A 26,418-nucleotide genomic window follows, 5' to 3' on the forward strand; every position below is an offset into this window, starting at 1 on the left:
TACTTCAGCAGCCAAAACTGGCAGTAGGCAGTGAGGACTGTTGTCCAAATAGACTGTTAATGATAGGAGAGGGCTGACTCGCCTCTTTTCTCTAAAGACCACTCTCTCCAACACTGGAATCATAGAAAACCACTTATCAGCTGGGTGACAGGCAGGTAAGCTCATGGAAAGATATAGTACCTGGGTCATTGTCGCCCTCATCATAGCACTCTGGCAAGCATGGAATAGAGTTGGTGACCTGCTGTGCTCCAGGTGCTGTGGGAGAGTCCCGGTTACGGGATGGACAGGGATGTGCAGATTTTCTCTGAAAGACTGGGTCACCCACTGCGGGTCTTAAATGTGAACTCTGAAGAGGATTCAGGATAGCCGTTGCCTTAGAGCAGCACAGGGGGCTCTGAGACACGGACATCCAAAGCAGAAAGCTTAAGCTGCTATAGCCGGGATCATTTCAAACACATTCACCAGTGGTCTGCAAATGTTCCTGTCTTCCCTCCTTTTTGTCCAGTCCACAAGAGAGTTTTGAACAGTTCAGACCTGCGTAAAGGCTTTCAGCCATTTGGAGACAGGCTGTGTTGTTCAGCACATACTGCCCAACGGAGGGTGGCTTTGCCAAGAGAAGCTTACTCATCAACAGATGAGGCATGGCTAACTCACTCCTGTAAACAGGGAGGTGGCTGATGTGATGAGCTGCATGCTTTGCTGTAGTGCTGGTCATGTCTTCTAGGCACAGCCACCTCATAGGAAGTGGATGATTACAACAAAACATACTGAGAAGGCGTGAGGAGATGAGAAAGTGGTGCTGGCATGCCTTTGCTTGGCTCACTGAACAATGCTTGTGCGTTGCCCGTTGTGGAATGACACACAGTATGATCTTGTTGTACTGCTGCTGCAGTAAACCTGCTCTGACTGTCCAAAAAACACATCTGTGCTGTTTGTTTAAGATTTTTTAGACATGCCGCAAATTGCGTGCATCTTAGCTGAACTCTCAGGCATGACATCTCCAAATGGCCAGTTTCCCTGCCTGGTAAAACCACTGTTCCCCTCAGCATCAGTTCTAGTCCATTACCATCTGCAAACCCTAGGCAAAGCATTGCACATCGTGACAGACCAAAAAGTCAGGCTGCACATCTGGGGCATGCCCAGGATTTGCTGGCAAGGATGAGGACAGCAGTATGGATTACGTGGGTCACAGCCCAGGCTCCAGCAGTAGTCAGTGGCAGGTGCTTCATGAGTAAGTGCAGGAAGCTGAACAAAACTATCAGTATCCTACCTTGATGGCCTAACAAAATGCACTGACATGAACCGAGAGTAACCAAATTTCCTTCTGGGCAGCTGCACAGGTTAGGTGATTGAATGAGCTCTGCTATTTTTCCTTCCTTTTTAGTTTTCATTTTTTTTTGCAAACTGCTGGTTACAAAAAAGAACTTCATGCAATAGGGTCTGCAGTAGGATATCAGGGCAATCTGATTAATTACAGGAAAATTCTACCGGTGGTATATTACATGTTATCCTCCTCTCTTTCCTATTCAATTCAATCCAATTTACAGTTCATTGGAAAGGGGAGAAGGGAGGGGAGTTTCTACTTCTTTTATGGGTTTACCTCGGTAATTTTTCTATCCGGCTGAGATGCTTGAGAATTGCTTTAATGCCACCATGATCACACACTCCCTCCAACCTCTGAGCACACAAGGGTGGGTTAAAAACCAACTCTGTAGAACAAACAAGGCAGGAGTCCACTTTTTTGTTTCCTTATTTGAGAAGGAAATAGTATATATAGTGTTTGACAGCTGTAAGACTGTATTATGTGCAGGTAAATACAAGACACAGTTCTGTGTTTGAAGTAAATTGCCAATTTTAGGGTTTCTTTTTCAGCTGTTGGGGAAAAAAAGCAAGCATTAGCCAGGCTTGTAGCTTAACTTTGAGATTCTGGACCAGGATGTGCTATGTTTTAACAATTGCCTATGGGTGAACAAAGAATGCCAGCCTTTCATTAGCAGCCAACTAATTGGGAAGAAATGAGAATGATTCTTTAATTCTTTAATTGCTCTGCACTATTATTCTTTAACTGATTCTTTAATTGCTCTGCACTATAATTAATTAGCAAGGTTTCCCCATCTAGTTCTTCGTGGTGGTTACACTGCTCAGGAAAACATGGCTCATGTGCAGACAGCGCTGCACATCTGGGCTCAGAGTGACAGCAGTATTTCCTGGCATGTTTTCAGTCATTCTGTGTCTCACTCCCACTCTTCCAGGACATTGTCAAAGATCCCAAGTTTATCCTCGGAGGAGCCACAAGAACTGACATTTGCCAAGGGGATCTTGGTGAGTGATTCCTCTGCAGCCTGTGCGGAGCAGCAAGCATATCCTCACAAGTGAGAGGATGTTATCCCTCCTGAACTGATAAGAGCAGTCAGGCTGGAGTCACCTCTCATGCTGACATTGCCCTTAACCACCTCTTTGGTGGCACCCTCCCATCTTCGCCAGGGATCATTCTGGTGCAGTGGGATCCAAGTCTAGGGAAGGATCACCATGCAAGTGTACTGGGAGCCCAAAGGAGCTTTTCATCCACTAGCATTTCCCAGCTGCACTGGCTGGTCACGGACACTTCCTGGGGACACACGGGATCACTTTTCAATGGGGATGGCAGTTGTCTGTGACAACATCTCCCCTCATCCCCACAACACCTTGTTTTCCTCTCAAATGGGAGAAAGTGAGGCTTTTTCTTCCCCCTTCTTAATCCACAGGTGACTGCTGGCTATTAGCAGCCATAGCTTCTCTCACACTGAACGAGAAAACACTAGCAAGAGTAGTGCCGCTGGATCAAAACTTTGGGCCAGGTTATGCTGGAATATTTCACTTCCAGGTAAGATGAACATCTGGCACAGCATGAAAACATTTCTGGGCAGTTGATTGTTGCATGGTGTGGTTTGCTTTGTGGTGGGGCTGTCACTTATTCCAGAGGAAACTTCATAAAAAGAGAGATTGCTGAACTCACTTTGCTGTTTGCATTTTGAGGGACAGCCTATTACAGGCATATACATAGCCACTCTCTGTGAAGAGAAATATGGCTTTATAAATCCTTTATCATTTTCCACCCTAACCCCTCTTACGATATCAGGTGTTAAAGATGAATCGAGAGTTCTACTGTGCCCTTTCTTCAGATCAACCTAGCATGACATAGTGAGAATAGATGGTTTACATTTGACTTCTGAGCAAGCCTTTGCTTGTCGCTAACTTATACTTAGAAGCACTGAGACACCAGATTTTTATGCTCAGGAAATGACATGCTGTCAACCAACTCATGCTCCATCCTTTCTAAATAGTTTTGGCAGCACAATGAGTGGCTGGATGTCGTGATTGATGATCGACTGCCCACCTTCAAAGACCGGTTGGTATTTGTACATTCAGCTGAACACAATGAATTTTGGAGTGCTTTACTAGAGAAAGCTTATGCCAAGTAAGTCTGGTATACTACACTGTACATACGCAGTTCATTATTTATACATATGTTATACGCAATTTGTACATACGTTATACACATTTCGAGCTAGCAGCTTCTACCCTATTTGTTTTAATTATTATTATTATTTCATTTGTTGCTGCCCTGATCTAAAGTTGTTGTGTCTATCCCTTGTGAGCTTCCATCAAATCATTAGATGCAATCTGAGATGACAGCAGTAGAGCTGGATCAAAGCCTGAATCCTACCATTTGTGTCTCTGCTGAGACTCAAGTGATGGTTCTGGCTAACTCTAGATTTTTAACTGATTTGGGAAGTAGTAAGCCACCGATATGCAAAGATATCCAGTCCTTGCCAGCCTGATGGCTGGCACTAACAAAAGAAAAGCCCCAGGCTTTAAGATATGGAGGAACAAATGAATTAAAAAGGAACAAACGAGGAAAGCAGAAGGATCCCAATACACCTCACACATCTCCTGGGTACATTCTGGGACACTTCTCTTGATTTGAGTGCCCTTGCTGCAATTTTATACCCATGTGAGAAAGCTCTCAAGCATGGGTATCTTCAAAGTTTTGAAAGCATGTCTCACATTAACATGTGTTTTCCAGGCTGAACGGCAGCTATGAGGCTCTGAAAGGAGGCAGCACAATAGAAGCTATGGAGGATTTCACTGGGGGAGTGGGAGAAATGTATGAGGTTAAAAAAGCTCCTGACAATTTCTATGAAATCCTAGAGAAAGCTCTGGAAAGATCCTCAATGGTGGGCTGCTCTGTCGATGTGAGTAAGAAATGGGTTCTGATTTTCTCAGCTTAGTTTTATGGTTTCTGCATTTAAAAATATGCACTGGATACGCACTGGACTCTGCAAATAATAGCTATGATATGGTATATATGTAATATTGATGTAATCCCTAGTTTAAAAGCTGTTTAAAAGAGAAGAAGATTCAGCACATTTCATCAGGTGATGGCCACAGTATTTAAGGCAATAATGACATTAGTATGAGCACTTGGGGAGGATGAACTTTATTTCCTGGCTTACATGATCACTTAGCATTAAAATTTGCCATAGCTTTGTGAGGACTTAAAGGCTCCAGAGACTAAAAATTGTTTTTCTTTATCCCTAGACTCTGTAAGATCTGTTGGGTCTTAGGGAACTCAAGATAATTTTCAGAATCAGCGTGTTAGTTTGTAAACAGTGACTGGGTCTTAAAGCGTGTCAGATTTATCCCTCCAGATACTGAAATCTTCCCTTTTCCCGGAGAAAAGGTTGCAGGCATGTACCAGCTGTGTGGGTGGCTTTCCACTGCTTTGACAGCATGTCTGAAATGGAGGAGCCACCCATGTATCTTTGGCGTTCTGGTGAAAAAAGCTGGAGCTGCTCAACATCAAGAATGAAAGCCCCACTGCCGTTCCCTGTCCACTATGCCCAGTGGAAAGGGCAGTTCAGGAACAAAAGTGTGCCAGGTTTCTTCACCAGAATGAGCAACTGAAAAGGAAGGCTTCATGGCAAATGAAAAATCCCAACAGGCACAAAATGAGACCATATCAACACGAGCCCAAGAGCATTTTTCCTATCCCTTAACTTACTGAAACTACCTTTGAGGAGCAGTTTATATTGATTTCCAAGCGCTGTGGGTGATGCTGATACAAAATCACAGGGACATAGAAGGAATCTGAGCTGGGAACCACCTTGTTTTCCTTCAGAGTGCACAATGCTCCAAAAAAGAAAACCACACAGCTCTAAGGTGTTCCCTTTCAGAGGGCACTATTGCACCATCACACTGTCTGCACGGAGCAGAAAGACAAACTGCCCGTTCGCAATTCTGTTTAGCCACTGGTCTCCCACCTGATGCCTGGAAGGGACCAAGTGGCACCACTTGCAGTCTCACTATGAATAGAGATTTATTCACATTGTTTTCCATATTTCAGACCAGCAGTGCTGCCGAGTCAGAAGCCAGGACACCCTTTGGTCTCATAAAAGGCCATGCTTACTCTGTAACTGGCATTGATGAGGTATGTTCCCCCTGGCTTGTGTCAGCAGTGCAAGGCAAGGAGAGATTTGGTCAAAAGACAAAGAGTGTCCACCGCCCTTAAGAGATGGGAGGAATTATCCTGCGGCAGTTATCCAAATTCCTATCCATCTTTCCCTCCCACATTTCCTGTAGCAGTGCACCTTTAGCCTGGCTGTTACATCAACTTGGCCAACTTATGCATGCTGGAGAAGACCTGCTCCCTAGCTAACAACACTCAATATTTTCTCTGCTTCCTTCTACTGCAGGTGAGCTATCAGGGCCAGAAAGTGCAGCTCATAAGAATAAGGAACCCCTGGGGACAAGTGGAGTGGAACGGCCCTTGGAGTGACAAGTGCGTGCACTGTACCATGTACACTCACCATGCAAGAAATCCATCTGCTGCTCTACATCTAGCCTTCTGTAGATGCAGCTATTTCACAGATAATTAAATCAAGGATTTGCAAGTGCTTAACAGTATTACTGTCACACTGGCATGTCATTCTCAATATTTTCAAGGCTGCTCAATTAACAGGACACTGTCCAAATTGTTTAGCCTTTAAAGTCCAGTATTAGCAAAGATCATGCATTAATATAAGTAGTATAAGTGAATTTTACAACACTCCCAAAAATTATGTCTTTGAAGTAATTTTTTTTTGTACAAGCCTGTTCCTATAGTACTTGTAACACAACATCCATACTTAAACTTACTGCAGATAAAGTTAAAACTGATATTGTATCGCCTCCTCTAGTTGCATTTACTGTTGTAGGTTTCTAAACATTTTAGGAATAGGCAAGATCCTTGAGGTGAGATTTAGACTGGACATAAGAAAAAAGGCTTTTATGATAAGGTTGGTAAAGCACTGGGACAGGTTGCCCAGAGACGTGGTGGTGTCCTGTCCTTGGAGACATTCACAGTCAGGCTGTTAGGTGTCCCTGTTCATTGCAGAGGAGTTGAACTAGGTGACCTTTAAAAGTCCCTTCAAACTCAAAATGATTCTATGATGATTCTTTGATGATTCTATGATAAGATGGTTAGATGAGACTCTCTCCATGCGATGCCATTCAAAATTGTTGAAGGACACTAAAACACAATAGGACTGGTCTGAAAAGCAGTCTGCTTTTACTACTAAAAGTAAATGAAGTGCAAAGAATACAAAAGAAAAAAAAATGTATCTAGTAAAAAAATAATAACACATCTCCCCTCCAACATACAGTTTTCCAGTTTATACTTACACTCATAAATCTCACTTCCTTTTTATTTCATTTTCTTCTACTGAGTTTTTTCTTGTTCATACAGATGTCACAGAGGGGAACCATAACCTGGCTGGGCCTTTAAAATTGCAGAGACTTGTAGTCCTCTCTAGCACTCCTTTGGATGCAAATCAATGAAATATTTTTGCATAATCTCATATCCTTTTTTTTATATGAAAAATGTGAATAATTGGCACACATAACGAGTGATGAAATCACAAAAGAATTGAGAGGTTAAGATCAGGACAGGCATCTGACAATTCAGGTTGTGTATTGAATATGCTGTCTCTGTAAAGCAGAGCTCTGGTTCTGTGCTTGGGAGGATTTCCAGAGCTCAGGATACCAGAGCAAAGCCTTGCTAAGGCAGAAGGTCTCCCAGGTCAATACAGGAATCTGCATTAACTTTTTGCAATGATTGCTGGCACTGAAAACCTCACAAGAGGTGCACTATACATGCTATCAGACTGGAAATGCATTAGGGCATTTCGAATTTTTTACTAAAAGCTTTAGTAGATTTTTGTTCAGTTTTGACCTGCTGTATCTGGAGACATAAAGATAAATAAAAAGGAGGCAAAGATTTTATCTGCAAGCCCAGCTACTTCAGCAAATCTCTCTGTACAGGGCAATGACCCTATTTGGTTCCCATTAAGTCAACTTTGTCAAAATGTCTGTCCTGAAATTACTGACAAACCTAAAAGAGGAGATGGTGCTATGGATGAAAAACAGATTTAAGGAGGAGCGTGACTTCCAAAAATCTTGGTTTTTACTGACTACCACATTTTACCTAACTGCAATGCCTGGCAGCATTCCCAGTGCTGAGTATAGAGAATAACTCAGGCAGGATGATTCTGGGGAATTTTGGGGATCTTTGTGCCAGTCTTGCTTCCAGGTACATTAGTTGAGTCTATGCCACTAAATGAAATGGTAGCAGGGTTCAGGAAACCTTTTAAAGGCACCCATATTTGTGCATGCTGCTCAAAGAAAACACATCTGGAAGAACAGCAGCTTGCTGATGTGTCCAGCCAGTTGTTCTGAGTGAGGAGATATTAAATGCCATATACCCTGCTGGAGCCGTATTCAATTACTGGAGTTGGACTTGATGACAGAGTTGTATTCATGACCCTTGTGGGTCCTCTTCCAACTCAGGATATTCTATTATTCATAGTAAACCTTAATTTTATTTTCTTGCAGCTCTCTAGAGTGGCGTTTGGTCAGCCCATCGGAGCAGAAGCGCTTGGCTCAGACAGCACTGGATGATGGAGAGTTCTGGTAAGCCACAGGGTTCGTGTGTGACTCCAGTCAGAAATCAAGGCACAAGTGGTCAAAATGAGTGATAAGGAAGAAATTTTAGTGAGCAAATGCTTAGTTTCCTCCTAGGAGAGAGCAGGTACTGCATGTTTCGTGTGAGTACGTGTGTATTTTATTAACAAAGTGTTTTAAATATCAGTTTAGTTAATGGTATTAGCGTATTTCAAATACTGTGCGTCTCCCATAGCTGTAATATCCTTTAAATCCTTAACAGGAACACAAGCACATCCTACACAAGGGAGCATTGTACTGCACTGTACTAGCTATGAAATGCCTTCAGGGTTGATGTTAGTCATACACTGGTAGGGAAGGGAGCACTTAGAAGCAATACTACTTGTTACAGAAAGTACAAGAACACCAGAATATGTGTGAAATGATGGAAAGATTTAAGAAAAGATGAAAGGAAAGTGGAAAAAAATGTGGTCGCAGTTGCTTTAGAAGTGTGAAGAATTCTTCATGCCAAATTCACTATCTCAGACAGAGCAGATGGCTGGCTTGCACAAGATTCCCTCTCCCACCCTACCCCATGTCAGCCATGCCATGCTCTACTGACAGTGTGTCTGGTCATAGTTTCTGGGGCCAGATGCTTATCTCTTTTACACAGAGGTAAATCCAGAGAGGTAGTCAGCAGCACTATTCCAAATCTTTCCCACAAGTTAACTTCAGGCCTGAAAAGTGATTTAATACAGATGATGAATAGCATTAAGTCACATAAAATGATTTATCCTGCTCTTTGATAGCTCCTGAAGGAAGTAGGACCAGTGACAGATCCATTACTTAAGCATCTTTACATATGATGTTTTTTAGTTGTTTTGCTACTGACATTGGAAATACAGCAGTGCATTTCCAGCTTTTTCAAAAAGTTTTAGTGTCTTTTTTTTTCCCTTTGGTTTTGACCTGCTGCAATTGAATGATTAGGGATGAATAAAAAGGAGACAAAAACTTCGCCTGCAACTCCAGTTATTCCAGCAAATCTCTCTGTGCAGGGCATGGCTCAAAGCTTGACTGTGTATGCAAATGCAGGTATGCACGCAGGCATCAAATGAGCAATGAAATGCCAGTGTCCAGCAGTGCTAGGATGATAGCTAAGTACATTCTCAGAAGGTCAGTAAAATGAATGAGGTTCAGCACACCCAGCCAAATGCTGGTCTTCTTCATACAGCATCTCATACACTGAGAGCAGAAACAAAAGCCATTGGGACTGAAATTTTCCGTGAAGGGGTTAAGTGGACAAAAATCATATGTAAAATATAATAAATTCTTCCAAAACCAGTCAGGCAAGTTTGAGACTAGCTAACTTTCCACCTAGTCCATCAGACTTATTTGTCCTGATGCCTTTTGACTTCTGTGTATTTCTCTAAGGAGTGTTTGTCTGTTTGCCCTTTCTAAGACACACCTTCATGGTTTCCTCATTAGGATAAGTATACAGACTTTGCATGATCAATGATTGTGGTGTACCCCTTAAGACATTAAAGTGGTCAGATGAGGAACAAGATGAACAGAGCTGTTTCTCCCCTGCTTTCAGTTTGCTCCTACTGCTGATGCAGTTTAGAAGAGGAGATGGAGCATTATTATTACTTCTGCAGCTGGGGACATTCAGCCAGCCTGTTCACCACTTCTGATGGTGACTTGGCATGCTTCCCTGGAAAGCTGGAGTGATCTTTGTGAGGTGTTTTTAAATCTACTGCTAGAAACAGTGAGTAGCAAAGTAATTAGTTATTTAAGAGTTCAAAACATGTTCTCCAAGACACACATTATCGTTGTGCTCAGCAAATAACATTAGGTGCACTGGCACCTTTCTTGGTGACAACCAGTTTCTACTGAAGTAGACTTAATGTTAGGTAATACAGGCAGAGAGCTCAACAAGTATTCTCTTTGTACGTCATGTCTTAATGTGTCTGCAAGGTGATAAGAAGCCCAAGAAACCTACTGTGCGCTCCTGAGCAACTTCTGTAATTGTGCCCCAGGTTTTGGACCCAGCTTAGTTCATGTGCTGACTGCACACAAAGCAATGGTCATTTCTGATACACAGACTCATTTTTGTTAAAATGAAACGGAAGAAACAGAAGAGGAAATACACCTGTTTATTCTCATGCATTGTGTTTGGTTTCATGCTAAGTAGAACAGGACGGCTAGGAAGGGAAAATTGACCAAAAGCCACAGGACATTTAAAGGAAAAACAGTGTTTTTTCATCACAGGGGCTTCACTCAGTGTAAAAAGTCAGTGCAGTTGTGAAGCAGTACACAGGATAAGGCAGCCAAGGTGGGCAAAGTCATCTAGTAAGTCCTTTTGAGCTTTCTGTTCTTTGGGCTGAAGAAAATCTTCACAGTAACATACTCAGGGCCTGCTGACCTCATTAACTATCCCAAAGATATTTTGTCTATGTTTTAGCAGTAAAGTAATCAGCTTCTAATTTGCCCTAGTCTCTTCCCTTCTAAAATCAGAGGGTTGGAGTCTTCTCTTGCCTTCTGCAGTGGAAATCTAGGACAGCCCTACAGAAGTCAAAATAGTTGTTTTATCTCTTAGAAGCAAAATCTGATCCATAATGTGCAATTCCTTCATCTGCTTTGTAGCATGCTTCCAAAGAGCCCCAAACTGCCTAGTATGGCCAGGAAATTAGAGGGAGAGATTTTGCTATACTGCTCCTGCTATAGTGTACTGAGCATCACAGTAAGAATTAGCTGAGCCTGTAGCATGCAAGGATAGCAATATATGAGAACAGGTGACAAGAAAGAGGAAAAACCTCAGGAGCGAAAGTTCTAATGTTTCATTCCACACTGAAAAAAATGTTGTAAAATGGCCCATAGCAGATGTAAAATATTGACGCCATAGACACCTGTTTCTTACACAACAGAAAAATGGAACAAGCTCTGTCCTGTGAGCTGCACGGATTGCAAGCTGGGCCCTATCTGCCCCTAGCACAGATATACATGTGGTCTTGAAGAGCTTTTACTTTCCTTCTACACCATTTTGCTGTTATGCATTAGTCACGGGAGAAAAAGGATAGCTACAGGAATTTGTGTCAGGAGGAAGCAGTTCCTCTGCTCAGTCCCTTTGCCCAGGGCTGCACACTATGCACAGCTGGGTGCCTGGCTCCAGCTGTCCCTTTTCCTGGCTATTTGCTCAGCCCTGAATACCCAGCTCCTCAGCCAGCAGGTTTGTCATTTCTTTGCCAATTTACTTGCTAGCTAAAATCCCATGAATTATCTTCTTCTTAGCATGCTGAGTAGGCTAGGTTCAACCAGCCCAACACAGAAACTCAAAAATGACTGTGTTTTGGCATTTACTTTCCCCTTTCAATGATCATGTATATGTATCCACCTTGGATTTAAAATACATGTACTGCAATCTATATGATGCTCCAGCAGTGTCTATATCACTTTCAAGGGCTGGATGGTGTCTTTACTCAAGTCCAAACATAATTTTTGCCCCTCTGCATGGTGCATGTTTTTGCTAAGACGAAGTCCCAGGCATCCACAATGGAGGAAAGGGAGAGATACTTGAGCCTAGGAACCTTACCAGAGGCCCAGAAGTTATTTTAACCGCAGTGTGGACAGGCTAGTTGTACCACAGCCTGGCTAATCCATCACAGTGTGTCCCTTGTGGTGCTGTCATGTGGCTGGTGTTGAATGCACAGATGATCTGTAGGCAAACTTGGCCCCTGTATGGTTGCCTGCCATCCTTTGGTTGGTTCTCTGTCAGTACGGGTGCAACTCAGGATTAGGATCTGGAAGTCTAGAGGGCAGAGTTGGCTAAGTATTTCTTTCCACAGTAGGTTTTATGCCAGTGTCTCTTCACTGGATCTTACACTCAACTGTAAATGAATAAAATCATTGGAGTAACAGTCTAAAAAGAAATGTACAAGAGATGTTAAAATCAGACTGAGACAATAGTGGTTTGTGTTTCACACCACAATGAATGAGAGCTATCTTCTTCCTCTGTGCATCCAGCATATCTCCACAGTCACTGGAGTTTTTTGGATCCATGTGAGCTGGTAGTCTGGCCCTGGCGTATAAGTGCTTTTCTGGGCATCCTTCACTGAAGTGAGTAATTCCCCTTTCATTCCCATGTCTTTTACTCAGGATGAAATTTGAAGACTTCAAAGTGCATTTTGATAAAGTTGAGATCTGCAACCTGACTCCAGATGCCCTGGAAGACAGCACTGCCCACAAGTGGGAGGTGACCATCCATGAGGGGAGCTGGGTCCGGGGATCCACTGCAGGAGGATGCAGAAACTTTCTAGGTAAGTAGATACTGCTTTGAAAATGGAAAACGGGCACAGAATCCCTTACCACTCTCAGCCAGCTCTTCTGTTACCCTAGGGCCACAAGTGTGGATGTAGGACAGACCAGCCGAGTCTCAACTAGTAGAAGCCAGCCACAGTTACAAATACAGTCCCACTTGAGACTTTGGGGTAAAAGAACTGCTTTCTTTGCTCTCAAGTTTGTTGGATCTGATTTGTCTCTCACATTTGTACAAGCCGTACTAGCTCTAAATAAGTCACTTAAAATGCAGCAGTAAGTGTAAAATGAGACAAAAATCTAGCTCAGCCAGCATGTTTATGTGGCTCTGAAGTAGTATTGTGGATCTGAACTGAGTTACTCCATATTGGCACCAGTACTGTGGAATCATTGTAACTATGTGAACAAAATCCCAGCTGACAGATTTATTTAAATCACGGTAGCTTAATAAAAAATCAGCCCTAAAATCTTTTCTACACCTAACTCCATGAAGGACTTTGGGATTTGGCTAATTTTCTGCAGAGTTGAGTGGAAAGAAGCATGACAACTAATGGAAAAAAATAATTCTGAGCAAAACCTCAGCTTAATTGTCCTTTTTGTTTACTTTTTTTTTTTTTTTTTTTTTTTTTTGTGGTTGTGGTATTATTCTGAGGCAAGAAATGTTCTGGTGTTCTTTACTTCCTTTACTTTGGCAGACACTTTCTGGACAAATCCACAAATCAAGCTGCATTTGACAGAGAAAGACGATGGTCAAGATGACTGCACATTCATAGCAGCACTGATGCAAAAGGATCGCCGTAAACTCAGGAAGCTTGGCGCTGAAATGCTAAGCATCGGCTACTCAATTTATGAGGTGCTCTATTGCTCTTACAGTGCAGTAGCCACACCATCAATATTAGCATCTTTCTCTGGATCTGTAATCCTGCCAGTCATCCGACATTTTTAGGGCCCTTTCTCCTAAAATACTCTTCTTGGTTACATCAAACCCCATGGAGAATTTTGACTTGGTTAGGATGGAGTCCTTTCAAAAGAGGATTTAGGAGTCCCGTGGGTATCCAGGGTGAATTCCTCCGCCCTGTGACCACATCATCTCCCTGCCTGGCTCCCAGAGAGAGGATGTTACTTCTTGTGAGCCTCCTGGGGCTCATCGTGCACAGTGGTTCCTGTCCCTGTGTGAAGTTTGGATTAGAAAATCTTTTGAGGCATTTTCTCCAGCCAGGAGAGGACTGTGAAGTCTCATCACTCTGTGATGCCTCACCTGGGACTGTGAGATTTAATAGCAGGAAATGTTTAAGCAGGAAGGCAGTGTCCTAGTGTCCTCTTAGACTGCCTTCTGGATGGGAGAGAAACACTGGTAACAGACCCTTGCCATAAAGCATGAGATAGGTTGCTGTGAGTGCTTGGGCAAGGGAGTGACAGTCAGGGTTGTGTTGTGCCAGGCAGAGTTTGGTGCATGACTGGGAAGAGGGTGGGGGTAGCCTTCAGTATACCACAGCCAATGCAGTGCTGCCTTGAATCTCCTATAGAGTCCCGGTGGAGATGAACACTTGAGCAAAGACTTCTTCAGGTACCATGCCTCTAAGGCCAGGAGCAAAACCTACATCAATTTAAGGGAAGTGTCTGACAGATTCAAGCTGCCGCCAGGTGATTACATCCTTGTTCCAACCACATTCGAGCCACACCAGGAGGCAGATTTCTGCCTGAGAATCTTTTCAGAGAAGAAGGCCATCACTGAGTAAGTCAGCACCAGGCCTTTTGGTGCTTTCCTCTGCATGGGGCTGCCAACTCCTGGGAAGGGTCTGGTTGCTGGGTGCCTAGTCCTATGGCAGATCCCTGTTGTGGGAAACTCTTGAGAGGTTTTTCCTCTCTGCGATTTTTATTTGCTTAGTAAGTAGAATAAGGAAAGGTCTGAAAATGAGCTTTTGGCCTGCAGCGTGCTCTCCAGTGTGAGGCTGAACTGGGTCAAGGCTCATTTGCCTGGTTCCTTTCAAAGCAGTTGGGAAAAATCTGCCTGCAGATACATTTACCCATTTTTGCTAAATCTGGCTGTTTTGGAGAGGAGGTGGAGAAATATGGCTTGGCCTAGTGAATCCACTGGAAGCTTGCAGGGAAAAACTGCTAGCTGCCTGCTACTGTTCAGTAAGATGTGGGTACAACAGTGTTTGTTTCCTCTTTGTTTCCTCACAAAGTCTGCCCATGTGACAATTCCATGTAAAAAAAAATTGAGGAAAAAAGTGCACAATTAATAAGATTAATTCTTTTGCAGACAGCATCCACAGAGGCTATGCCCTCACTGAGTCCTGCTTAAAATCTGTTATAACAGCTTGTGCCAAAACTTGAACAGAGCAAAAATCTATCTGATTAATTTTGTCTAACCATAAGCAGTTCAATAAAAAAAAATACAGTTTTATCTTTCACCTCTGGAAAACGTAATGAGCAAGCTTGTGCCCTTTTCACCGCAAGCAGATGCTGAACATCTTCAGATGCTGAATAAGGTTTTGTTTTCCCCAGGGATCTGGATGAAAATGTTGCCATTGATCTCCCCGAGGTAAGTCGACAGAGTTAAAATAGCAAGAGGATAGTTCAGCATAAGCCAGCTCACACTGCTTTTACTGTCTTTGGCTAAAACACGTTCATTTCACAGGAATGTTCCACAATTGCCAGCTTTGTGCGAGTGACTGAAGCATTCAGTTCTGCTGAATATGGTAAAAGAGCTATAACAATCAAAATCACAGTCATTATACTTCTGCAGCTGCTTCAAGGCAGAGTCAGACAGACCAAGGCTATCAGCGGCCACAGGTGCACTGAAAGTGCAACCCCAGTTAGCATGAGGTTGCACATGGCCTTTTGTATCTGTTAAAATTCTGTTTGTTGTGGAAAAAATAAAAGGCAATAGAATTTCCACAGACCTACGTTTGTTTTGAATACAAACCAACCAATATCCACAGGGCTTGGAAGGAAAGGCTTGGTACATGTGCGTGCCCAGTGAAGCAGTTAACTTCTTTTTGTTCCTGAATGGCCTGACCTGCCTGCCGAGCACCAATTGCAGCTGAATCCATGTCAGCTCCTCTTTTAGTGTTCCCAATTCCTATGGAAACAAGCAAAACTATGATTCCATGTGAACCTTATCAGTTATTAGAAACCTTTTCCAGAGACAAGCTAGCAAGTGTACCTCTTCATTTCTAGGATCTCAGGGCCACATTCAGGGTCAAAGTAAATTTATCCAGTATCATTAAAGGAATGCACCCAAACCTGAGCAGTACAAAGTAAGGAACAGGCTTATGGTAAAAAAAAAAAAAAATGTAAGTGACCAAGCAGTGTTGACAAGGTGACAGTATGCTAGATATCACCCATATTGTATCTTCTTTGGGTAGAGAAAGCAAAGCTCAGTTATTTGCATCCTGAGCTGTGCTGTTAGTTTTTTTTCCCTAGTTTTTGGCACAAGAACCGCTCTGCTTGCATGGTCACCACAGTTATAGCAATGGTCCTATGCTGTTGCATGTCTCACTGGCAGACTGAAGCCTGGGCTCTAGATTCTTGCGATGATACTGAGGCTCTCAGTTGGCTGAAAATGCTTCTAGGCATGTGATGGCTCTGGGTAAAGGGCTGAGATGCAGCCACCTCCAGCTTCTACCATCGAGAGGGGCCAGAGGTCTCTGGATGATGCCTCTGAAAAGAGCTTCCTTGAACTACGTAGTTCAGGGACTGTGGAAGCAGAGTGGTGCAGGGGTGGGATGAGATGAGGCATTTTCCAAGGCAGATGGTCATAATTTTGAAGTAGCCAAAGCAATGGCACACTCTGTAATCATCCAGGAAAAGGAAGTGAGAGATGAGGCTCCCCTCAGGAAGCTAGATGCTCGGAAGGCCTGAGGTCTGCAGTCAAAGCAAACAATGTTCAGGAGCATGTACCCTTATTGTAAGATGTACTCTGGTCCCCTGATGCAAAGAGGGACTGTGTGCAGGAGAAACACCATGTTTTACATAGTTTCTTACTGTGATTGATATTGCAGCCTCCAAGCCCAGCCCCAAGTCCACAGGAAACTGAAGAAGAAAAGCAGTTCCGGGCACTGTTTGAACAGATCTCAGGAAAGGTGAGTGCAAAATCTCTGTGAGTCAAGGCAACACGTGAAAAGGAGGAGAGAGTTCTGCTCCCTCCCAGGGCCAAATGAAGCAAAAACGTTGCATTTTGGGGGGCAGTGTGCTTAGCTGTAGTGTGTCGTTTAGGCACCAGATGTCACCATGCCTTATACTTAGATGGAAACGGACACAGTTCCTACTAAGCAAACAGGAGGTTCAGAGCTAGAACTCAAGCCTCGAGGGAGCCTACCTGGTTCAGTGTCCAGCTGCATTTTTCTTTCTCTTTGAATCAATGGTTCCATCTTGAGATTGCTTGTAGGCAGGCTCATGCACAGTAGCATTTCTGCATTTTGCTAGCTGTTTGATTCTTAGCCTTTTCTGAGTTTTGTATGATTCTCTTTTCCTGAAGAGCAATGAAGTACAGATAAATAGGGTTATATTTTCTGAGGTTTTTGATATGTCTTATTCCAGAAACATTCAAGTAACAGATGCTCCTTTTTCTTTCTTTTTTTTTTTTTTTTGTCTTTTTTTTTTTAACTTTAGGACATGGAAGTAGCTGCAGAAGAACTTGAATATGTTCTAAATGCAGTATTAAAAAACAGTAAGTGCTGACAGTCTCTGTAGTTGCTCAGGGGTATGCAGTTAAGGGCCATTAAGAACTTTATAAAAGCTGCTCTTAAGTTCCCTTACAGATGGAAAAATAAAGGCTGTGTTACTAATTTTGCGTGGTGTCCTCCAGCTGAGGCAGAGCTGGAAAAACATCTGGTCCATGATCTAAACACTTGATTGCCCTGCCTCCAGTGTGATCTGTGCCAGTTCAACAAGGCTAGTTCTACTCTGCACTACTAGTGTGCTCTAGAGAGACAGGGAGTGGGACTAGAAAGACCATGAACTAGTAAGTTCATGGCTCTGCTAGAGGCCCTTTGTATAACAGGAAACAAAGAGAATATTTCCTTTTATGTCTTCAGTACATACCTCCTCTGTCTGGATTGTGGTTTTCCTACAGTGTGGGCTGTCTTCATCTTCCAGCGCACAAGTCCTTCCACAATGAGGCCTAAGAGCCAGCTATCAGTGCTTATGAAATCCTGTTTTGTGCTATGGAATTATAAAAGGCAGATTTGCCCAATGATTTCTTTCTTATTATTGTCCTTTTTCAGCAAAGGATATCAAATTCAAGAAGTTAAGTCTCATTTCATGCCGAAACATCATTTCTCTTATGGATGTATCCTTTTAAATAAGTGCTTGTAAAGCTAAACAAATACTGAATGTAATTGTCCATAGCAGAGCCTGTCATGGATACTGGAAATGAGTGTGGTAATGTTGTGTGAGAACACTGTCCACAGGAAAAAAAAAAGTGAAAGTTGTATCCTGATTTTTGCTTTAGAAATTCAGGGTTAGGAGCTTCAAGAGAGACCATTTTCTCGTGCAGATTTCAGAGGGAGATGCTTCAAGCTGAACACTTGCAGAAGTAAATCTCAAATTATTTACATACAGAACAGTGGATTTTTCAAGATGAGGATTATTCAAAAAAGATCTGGAAAAGATTACTGAAGTATTACTCCAGTCTGTTGTCTGGAGAGTGGAATTCACCAGACAGAGGTGTGCATGGAAGCTATGGGTCAAAAAATTAGGAATCAGCAGATTGGTAAAAATTACTGACAGCAAGACTGTGGGTTTTTTGACAGCTAGATGAAAAGCTGGTAAATATGGTCATTCAGCTAGACTCTGGAACTCCAGGAAGCAGATTTGTGGGTAAGATTTTTCTGTCCAAATTTAGGCATTTGTGATGGAGATGTCTACATCTATGCTAGCTCTCTAGACTTCTCCTGTAGACAGTGAAGAAGATGGTGTAATTATGCTTGTTCTGGATGTGCTTAACTGTGTGAAATGCTAAATGACAGCACAGATATTAGAACTGATGAATCGCAGCCCTGGTAGTTCTCCACCAGGTTCATCCTTTGCAATGTTTTGCTATCTGTTGAATTTAGTATGGCTTCTCTTCAGGTAGATCTAATTTTGGCGGTATACTTTTCTGAAAGTTGATTTTGTTACACGAGACCAAACAAATACAGTTCTGACAAGACGACTATCTAACATTTGGGTTTTGTCCTGCTTGTTCAGCTAGAGCTAGTAAATTCTTATGTTTTCCTTTAGTTGCTTAAGTCCATGATGGAAGTAACATGCCTTCAAACGCTTCCAGTACAAAACCAAAACAAACAAAACTGTATCCTGTAAAAGCCATGTCCATAGTATCAAAATTTGGTGCAGATCAGTCATTATACACATGTGACAAGAAACAGCAGACCAGTCCTAAATCTCCTCCCTTAGAAACCAAGCTTCAGCAGGGAGCCAGTCCATGCTCACCTCTCATCCTTACATGGTACTGGAGCACAACAAGAGTCTACACTTGACCCTGGTGCACGGCAGCTCCTACTGTTTAGGTTATAACCAAATAGTTTCCATGATTTGCAGTGCTTCCAGGAAAATCTCTACATAGTTTTGAATTAATGGGGAGATATCTCTTCATCTGCTTTGGAAGTAGGAATGCAGACACAATCATCCCACTCTGGTCATGGCATTTAAAGCACAATGGAGGAGCAAAAGGACATGAATGGAAGCCTGAGTTGATGCTTGCAAGTCCACTCCATGTCATACACCACCAAATTCCCTGGTTGTAGTCAACATGCAGCAGTGGGGATGGGAGCAAAGTCTTGACATGACACCAGGAAGAAGAACCTGGCTGGGTACAAAGACAGACTTTTCATAGGAGTGACAATGTCCATGGAACGTGCAGGTGCCCTCAGTAATATCACCAGTATAGGTACTTAAACAAAAGCATGCTGTTTAAATAATGGCAAGCTAGACCTTGCATGGCACACGTTGGCCATTGTGAACTCTTGCTGAGTTAGTGTGCAAGTTAGAGCAAGGGCTTTGTCTTGAAAAGTAAGATGTAAAGGAGAAGGGGAATACAAGTGTGTTCTACTTGGGGACCATCAGTAACTCAGTACAATAAGTATTAAGAAGACCCTCACATTTCAGGAACAGTGAAGTCCAGGTACATCTTGTCACCACCTCTCACCACTACTTTACAGACTATTATTTCAGACCAGATTTTGCCAGCCTCGCCTTACAGCTCTCATTAAATCTTTGATGGAGTCATTGCAGTACAGCCTCATCTCTGTATAACAATACTGAATAACACATTGGTTGACTAACTGCTTCAACTACAGTAGCAATTTGTTTTAATCAGGTAATTTCATTCTCTGAATCATTTATATCACGTTTACATCCAAAGCTGTTCTTGCCTCAGAACAATCTGTCTTTCTTACTCCCGGGGAGCCTGCATTGTTCAGCTTTATTTTTCTGTCACATTATGTTCCCTAAGTATCACAGCCACAGCCATGACTGTAACTGCTCAAGCTGCACCTCATGATAAATCCCACACCAGGTTCAGTGGCACCAGACAGTGGTGCCACTGAACCTGGTGTGGTTATATGTTTAAAGGAATAGCAAATTCAGCCAGAATTTGTACCTTTATGCAATATTTTATTTTCCTTAATTCAGATTATTAGACCAGTGGCAATGGGAAACTGGAATACAGCGAGTTCAAAGTTTTCTGGGAAAAACTGAAGAAATGGATAGTAGGTGACATTATGCACTGTATTTGTTTCTCTATGTTACTGGCTATTTCATGCCTAGCTTATTACGCATATGCAGACAAAAATAGAGACAGGAGTGTTTATAAGCAAGAAATTTTAACTCAGAACAAATGTTTTAAAAGTATACTGCTTGTTTTGGATCATCAGATACATCCTTAGCTTTCCATGATGCTAAACCTCAATGGTTTTCTGGAAATAACAGATTTTTATACGGAAATCAAGTGTGTTTGGGACAAAGAACGTAGTAGGTGCTACTAAGGAATCCAATCAAAATGAAACTTAAGGAGTTTCCATTACTATTGTACAGAAGAAGAAAATGATGATTCATCACTAGTAGTAAATAATCATTTCATAAGTCGTTGCATTTCCATTATCGATCTCTCAGTAGTTAAAAGTACTGAAGTCTGAGAAAGCTGATTCCAATTTTAAATACATTTCCCTGCCACTGTATATGGCAGTAAAAAGAAGCAGACTTTCAGAATCAGGGCACAGACTGAATATTCAAATAAAGGCATTTTAATTGCTTCCTCATGGTCATTAATAGTTTTTTTTTCTGAATTCATACTTCACCCAAGCATTCAAAATATGCAGCTCTGTGCTTCTTGTCTGTGCCATCAGAAATGGCAAACACTTATTCTGGGTCCAAATGTCATATCTCTTTTATCAAAAGATGCATTGTCTTTTAACAAGGAAGCTCGAGAAATTCTTGTCTTCTGTAAAAAGATTGCATGTCAATCTGATAGAAAATTTTAAACTGAAAGTGAAAACAGCTCTATTTAACTCATATTCTAAGGGAGATTTGTGTTTGTCATCTCATTAAAAGGATGGATTTTAACTCCAACTTAATCATTTAATACATAGGTCAACATTAAAACCAGTTACACCAGTTATACCATGAATGTTTAGAACCTTTATACCCACAAGCGAATGAGTAAGGGATCATCTCAATTTCTTGTTAAACAATTTGTTTCTTCCTTCAGGACTGTAGAGAAAAACATGAAAAGAGATTCAGGATTCTGCCTCAGGAGAAAGAAGTTAGAAGACAAATAAAAATACATCCTTCCCAGATAAAATTACTTCTTAAAAAATCTTAGAACTTTTTAAGAAAGTACTTCATTATTTCTGAATTACTGGGTTTGGCAGTACTTGTTTAAGTTTCACAACACCCTATTTATATGACAGAGAATTGGGTCCCAGATTTTCTCCTCAGTTACTGGAGATCAAACTAGATCTAGTCTGAAGTCTTATCAGCTTTCTTGAGTGCTTATGCCACACAGAGATAAACACCTTGCCTTTGTATGCCATTTCTGTACTCCTTTTCATGTGGAAATACTGAACTTTCCATTTACTCCTTTCATAACAGAATATCTTTCTTCGATTTGACTTTGATAAATCTGGCTCCATGTCCTCCTATGAGCTTCGCAGTGCTCTCAAAGCTGCAGGTAAGACAAGCACTACATTTGTCGGGTAAATTTGCTGTAGGCAAAGATGGCTGCAACCAATTATGCCAACTGGGCTCACTGCAAGAAACGCTAAGTCCCAGAGAGGACTTGGGTACGTAGAAGGGAAATTGGATGGATTTTTACCATTTGAGTGAAAACCTGCAAGCTCCTTTGTGACAACCCTGCAGCCTCTTCCCAAATGTGTATAGAGATGTGGGTAAGACCAGACTTCCCTTTAGTTAAAGCACTAGCTCAGCCAACCTTAGCTTTCCTTGTGCCCACGAGGGTTTGAAGTAGCATGGCCAAGCTGGGGCTGGGAGCAGCCAGTGATGGGCCAGTGGCATGCCCAGTCCTTCTGTTTGTCAGATAAATGTTTACATTTCTGTTGAGCCCTGTAAAACTCAACACTGCAGGGTTAGACTCTCAAGGAAAACACTTCAAAGCCCATCTCCGCCTGAGGTGAGGAGGAGCAGTGAGTGAGCTGCTTGTTACGAAGAGCAGTCAGTGGGTTTGCATAACATCACAAAGTATTTTTATTAGAGTACCTAGCTTTGCAGAAATCTCTTCCATTTTCAGAGGGACAGAATGGTCTGTCATATGCAGTGGCTGCAAAATTTGTTGTTCAGAGGCAGTTATTCACTGCAAGCTTAAAACACTTCTCAATCAGATCACCTTCTGGGTGGATGTGTGCCACTGCACGTTCTCCCATGAACTGGTTTTCAACGTTAGTTAGTACAGATTTGCAGATTCCTTCCTGTTCTCTGAGGCTGCTCATTTTTCCTTTGTGTTTGGGAAGGATACCAACTCAACAACTACCTGCTGCAGCTGATCGTCCTCCGATACTCTGATGAGCGGTTCCAGATTGATTTTGATGATTTTCTAAACTGCCTAATTCGCTTAGAGAATGCAAGTCGTGAGTATCTTCTTCCTCTGGAATTTCTCTCCCTTTGAAAAAAAAAAAATTACACTTTTGGCTGCCATCAAGCATATTGTATAATATCTGAGATAAAGTGTGTACATTCAATGGCTAACATCAAATAGCTGTGTTTAGCATTTGTTTTTAGAATAGCTTTTCTCCTGTAAAGTGAAAAATGCTCTGCTGCTGATGGAAAATTTCCCCATGTGAATAGAGCCAGCTTCATAAACTCCACAGCAATGCAAAAGGCATGTGAAGAATGCTGGCAAAGTCTGTGTTGTGTCCTTTTCTCGTGGCTCACCCATTGGACTAGAGGTGCCCAGCCAGTTTTTAGCCAAATCTCACTCATAAAAATGTGGAGCAGTTGTGTGTCCGGTTGGGTCCAGCCCCTATTCTACCCAGTACTCAAACTCACTATCACCACTTCCCTCCAATTCCTTTTGAATTGGCTAAAGATACCGTTCTCTGCTCATCAAGGCACCTTAGGTCTTAGTTCATTCACACACAGTGTCTCTCTCGCTCTGGAGCAGAAGCAGTAGAGATGATAAATGTCTGGATAAATGCTGAAGAGATTATCAGCGTGGCTTCAAACTCAAACACAACACAGCTCAACTCAATGAGAATCACCGTGAACATTCTTGAGTGATATTGTTTCTTCTTCTCTTTACTTCCTGGCTATGTCCATGGAAATAGAAGTATTAAGTACTGAGAGAAAAATTAAATAAGATAGAGAAAGAAATGCAAATTTCTTGGCTTCATTTCAGATTATCCAAATCTGAGTGTTTAGACACTCACTTCCAATTGATTCCTGATGTGAGACTTGCACAGAGGCCTGAAGTCAGCAAGACTTTTCTTCTTGCAAGGAATAAATTTTTCAGAACAGTCACCACCACCCAAGAGCCCTCGGCGTCCACCCTTTGCACCAGGCCCTCCCTGTCCTAGGCACAGCCACCCTTCATTGTGGGATGGGGAGCTCATGCATGAATATGAATGAGGCATATTTATAGCTCCAGTGTCCTGTTTTTCATTTCAGGAGTATTCCAGGCATTGAGTGTGAAAAACAAGGATTTCATTAACCTGAATATTGGCGAGGTATGAGCACAGCTTCATAAACACTACCAAAATGACGGGGCTTCTCTAGAGCTTGGTCTTCACATAAGAACTGGAGCATTTCTGTGTGACGCTTCAGGTGAAATCTGTGTCTGTGAGAGCACAGGGCTGTCTGCCGTAGATTTCAGCAGGGCTATGATTTTACAGTGCACACACTGATTGCATCTCGGTGCTATTTCCTTCCTTGCCCTACTGCACACTGACAGCTTCCTATCCCCCCTTCTGGCTTCTCGACTTTTCCCTTCCTTGGGTGCCAGCTCACGGTGGGAGAAAGGAGAGGCAGCAGGCTGGGACAGGAGCTCTTTCTTTCCCTGTGAATTGCCCAGGAGTTGAAATCAGCATCTCAGTTAATGTGCATCCTCAGCTTCTCAGCATAGGCTTGTTATTTTCTTTGTGCTCTCTTTGTCTTCCTGTTGCACACATGGTCTGTCTCTCATTTTACACTTACCCAAAGTTTCCTAGGGCAATGCACATTGAATTCCCTGGCACAGCAAATGTGAAAGCTCATGTGGGCTACGGTGAAGGAAACAAACACACTACCGTTATTGGCAGCCAGTGCTCAAAGAGCTCTGCCCTCTTCCCTCCAAGCACATAAGTAAATGTTGGAAAGTCCTGCTTGCATACTAGCTAGGGTCTCCATGTAGTAACAGGACATAAAAGCCAGAGAGCAAAGATCCTGTTCCCTGTGTGGAGTCAAATCAGAGCAAGCCAGTGCTTTTGAACTCCGCTCTTTCATTTGGGGAGGAAGGTGAAGGGCCTGAAAATATTTATTGTAAATTTTATCTTTCTTTCAATATTAGTTCATCAACCTGGCAATGAACATCTGAGGAAGTTGGACTTGGATGCCAGGAGTCTCTTGTGCCATCACTGCCATGACTTCTGCCCCAAAAGCTGTGATGCCCTTCTCATGCAGACATCTTTTGTGTGGAGGAAGATGCATGCTGCTCATCTTTCTGGTCTCCAGCCCTGTTGTGTTCAGGAGCAAAACAGTCAGATCTCATTTTGTTTTTAATTTTGATAAGTCCTGTTGATGGATTTGTTACTAGGAGAGGTATTTGGATGGGGTACTCATGCCTCTCAAGCAGACTGAAACTGATGCCCCTGGGTGAACACAGTCTTTCATTAAATAGAATTGTATTTAGTTTCGGCACAGCGCAGACTACAATGATTAAATATCTTTATTGCTGCTTGGCTACAGATTACTGTAAGATGCTTTTAAAAATATAAGGTTGCATAAAACTTTGTTCAATTTGGAATTTATTTCCAGGCCTGCTGTGTGGCTACATAACAAGCCTCTTGTTGTAGCCTAATGAATTTCAGTCTGCTATTCTGTGAAGGGAATGAATGGATGAAAATCCATCCCTGAATACGTACTTATGACAGAGGTCCCTGGTCCAGGCTTCCTTAGAAGGAAGTTTATTTAAGCTGAGATCTGACGTTCATCATAGATTTAATTTAGACAAAAAACGGTTGCACCTCATCTCCCTTCAGTTCCTCTCCTATCTGCTCCAAAGTATGCCCCCACAAGCCAAAGTCTGCAGAGTTGCACGCAGCTTGGCTGCATCTTCAGAGAGACACATGGCTTAGGAGACAGTGAGCTCTTGCTTGGGGACATCTTGCCCCCACCCAGAGTCAGCGCTTTTATCCTACAACAACTATGCCTCCGGAACAATTACAATCAAAATATATGACCTAAATGCTACCAGTGGTAAGGCCCTGATCTCTGCAGCTATTGCTATTTTGCATTTGTCTCTTGCATTGCATTATTCATGTGATGTTGATAGATAGTGCTGACTTAAAAAATAACAGTAATAACAGCCAAGGACTTAAGAGGTCTTCAATGGATTTGTTTCTATGAATATCTTCATAACTTATGTCTATTTTATAATGAATCAACTGTCTGGATTTGTTTTTGAAAGCCTTTCTTGCAGCAAAACAGATGGCCCTAGAAGAGCTTTGTCTTCTCTACTGTCCAGGATCACTGAGACAGCCAGGGCTCTATTTTCTCTCGTTTTAGACCTACTGAGCAATTCTGGAATGAAAATCAAGCTGCAATAAAGATGAAGCTCAAGCTACAGGAAAAAAAATAACAAGGATCGTGATGTTTAAAATACCCATTTCTTGTAACTGTATAGAAAATATTCTGGAGCTAACTGAAAGTTGAGAGAAAGCTAGTGGTTGCAGTATGTGACCAACCGAGGTACTCAGCCCCATGGGATATATTGATTTTCAGATGTGCTGGTTGTATGAGCTTTCAACAGCACTGGAGGCAGGTGTCTAAATTTGTGAAAATTTGCATTGAAATCTAGACTGTCCTACAAATATTCGGCCACGTACTTTAAACTAAATTATTGGATTCTTAGCCAGTTCACTGTGTGACCTTAGATGTTGAGAGAAATCTGTTGTAATACATTTTCTTTCTGAAGCAATATTCACAAGCTATGCAGAAGAAAAGAGACTTCTCCACGACTGGCTCCTCCATTGTAGCTTTCTGTTTCTCTACACAGAGCTGGGGGTGTCTTGGAAAGATCAGGTTTAGTAAAAGAAAGTGATAAATACTGGATTGAGAGCAATGGAGCACAAGTAAAAATCTCTGCATTTAAGTGAAATTCATGCATTTAAGACAAAAACATCCCAGCTTGTTTTCTGCCCACTCAGAGCAGTCACTTCCTGACTGTATCACAAGGAATCTGAGAGTTAACGCCTGAATCTTTTGCAAAATAGAAGACGGCCCTGTTCCAAAAGTGAAGAGCAACCTTGGGAGTAAGAGCATCTGAAAGTGGAGGATTGTATAATCTCCTGTAGATATGGGTTTTTATTCTGCTACTACTGCTACTATTGCTTGTGCCAGTGAATGAGTGGGCGAGTGAAAGACGTTTGACTTCACAGCCCCATCAGAATGCAATAGCCCCTTTCAGTGCTGGGTGCTCGAGCAGGAGGGCAG

The 26,418-nt window shown here is 42.3% G+C and overlaps 1 protein-coding gene across 4 annotated transcripts in view; it reads left to right on the plus strand.

Annotated features, from left to right (window-relative positions):
- Positions 1-25,561, plus strand: part of CAPN9 (calpain 9) — a 29,287-nt gene extending 3,726 nt beyond the window's left edge. For 2 of the 4 annotated variants that reach the window (XM_021390987.1, XM_021390986.1), the window contains exons 3-21: positions 2,253-2,322; positions 2,745-2,863; positions 3,324-3,457; positions 4,067-4,235; positions 5,387-5,470; positions 5,736-5,821; positions 7,912-7,989; positions 12,112-12,272; positions 12,966-13,123; positions 13,797-14,005; positions 14,782-14,818; positions 16,281-16,361; positions 16,891-16,948; positions 17,505-17,569; positions 19,920-19,988; positions 21,370-21,448; positions 22,245-22,361; positions 23,398-23,456; positions 24,275-25,561. In XM_021390987.1, the coding sequence (XP_021246662.1) occupies positions 2,253-2,322; positions 2,745-2,863; positions 3,324-3,457; positions 4,067-4,235; positions 5,387-5,470; positions 5,736-5,821; positions 7,912-7,989; positions 12,112-12,272; positions 12,966-13,123; positions 13,797-14,005; positions 14,782-14,818; positions 16,281-16,361; positions 16,891-16,948; positions 17,505-17,569; positions 19,920-19,988; positions 21,370-21,448; positions 22,245-22,361; positions 23,398-23,456; positions 24,275-24,301 (1,860 nt within the window). In that variant the 3' untranslated portion in view covers positions 24,302-25,561. Of the gene's footprint in view, positions 1-2,252; positions 2,323-2,744; positions 2,864-3,323; positions 3,458-4,066; positions 4,236-5,386; positions 5,471-5,735; positions 5,822-7,911; positions 7,990-12,111; positions 12,273-12,965; positions 13,124-13,796; positions 14,006-14,781; positions 14,819-14,914; positions 14,976-16,280; positions 16,362-16,890; positions 16,949-17,504; positions 17,570-19,919; positions 19,993-21,369; positions 21,449-22,244; positions 22,362-23,397; positions 23,457-24,274 lie in introns of those variants that run through there. The other 2 variants (XR_002436682.1, XR_002436683.1) reach the window with 2 other exon arrangements.

This window comes from Numida meleagris, chromosome 3 (genome assembly GCF_002078875.1).
Source record: "Numida meleagris isolate 19003 breed g44 Domestic line chromosome 3, NumMel1.0, whole genome shotgun sequence".
Taxonomy (NCBI): domain Eukaryota; kingdom Metazoa; phylum Chordata; class Aves; order Galliformes; family Numididae; genus Numida; species Numida meleagris.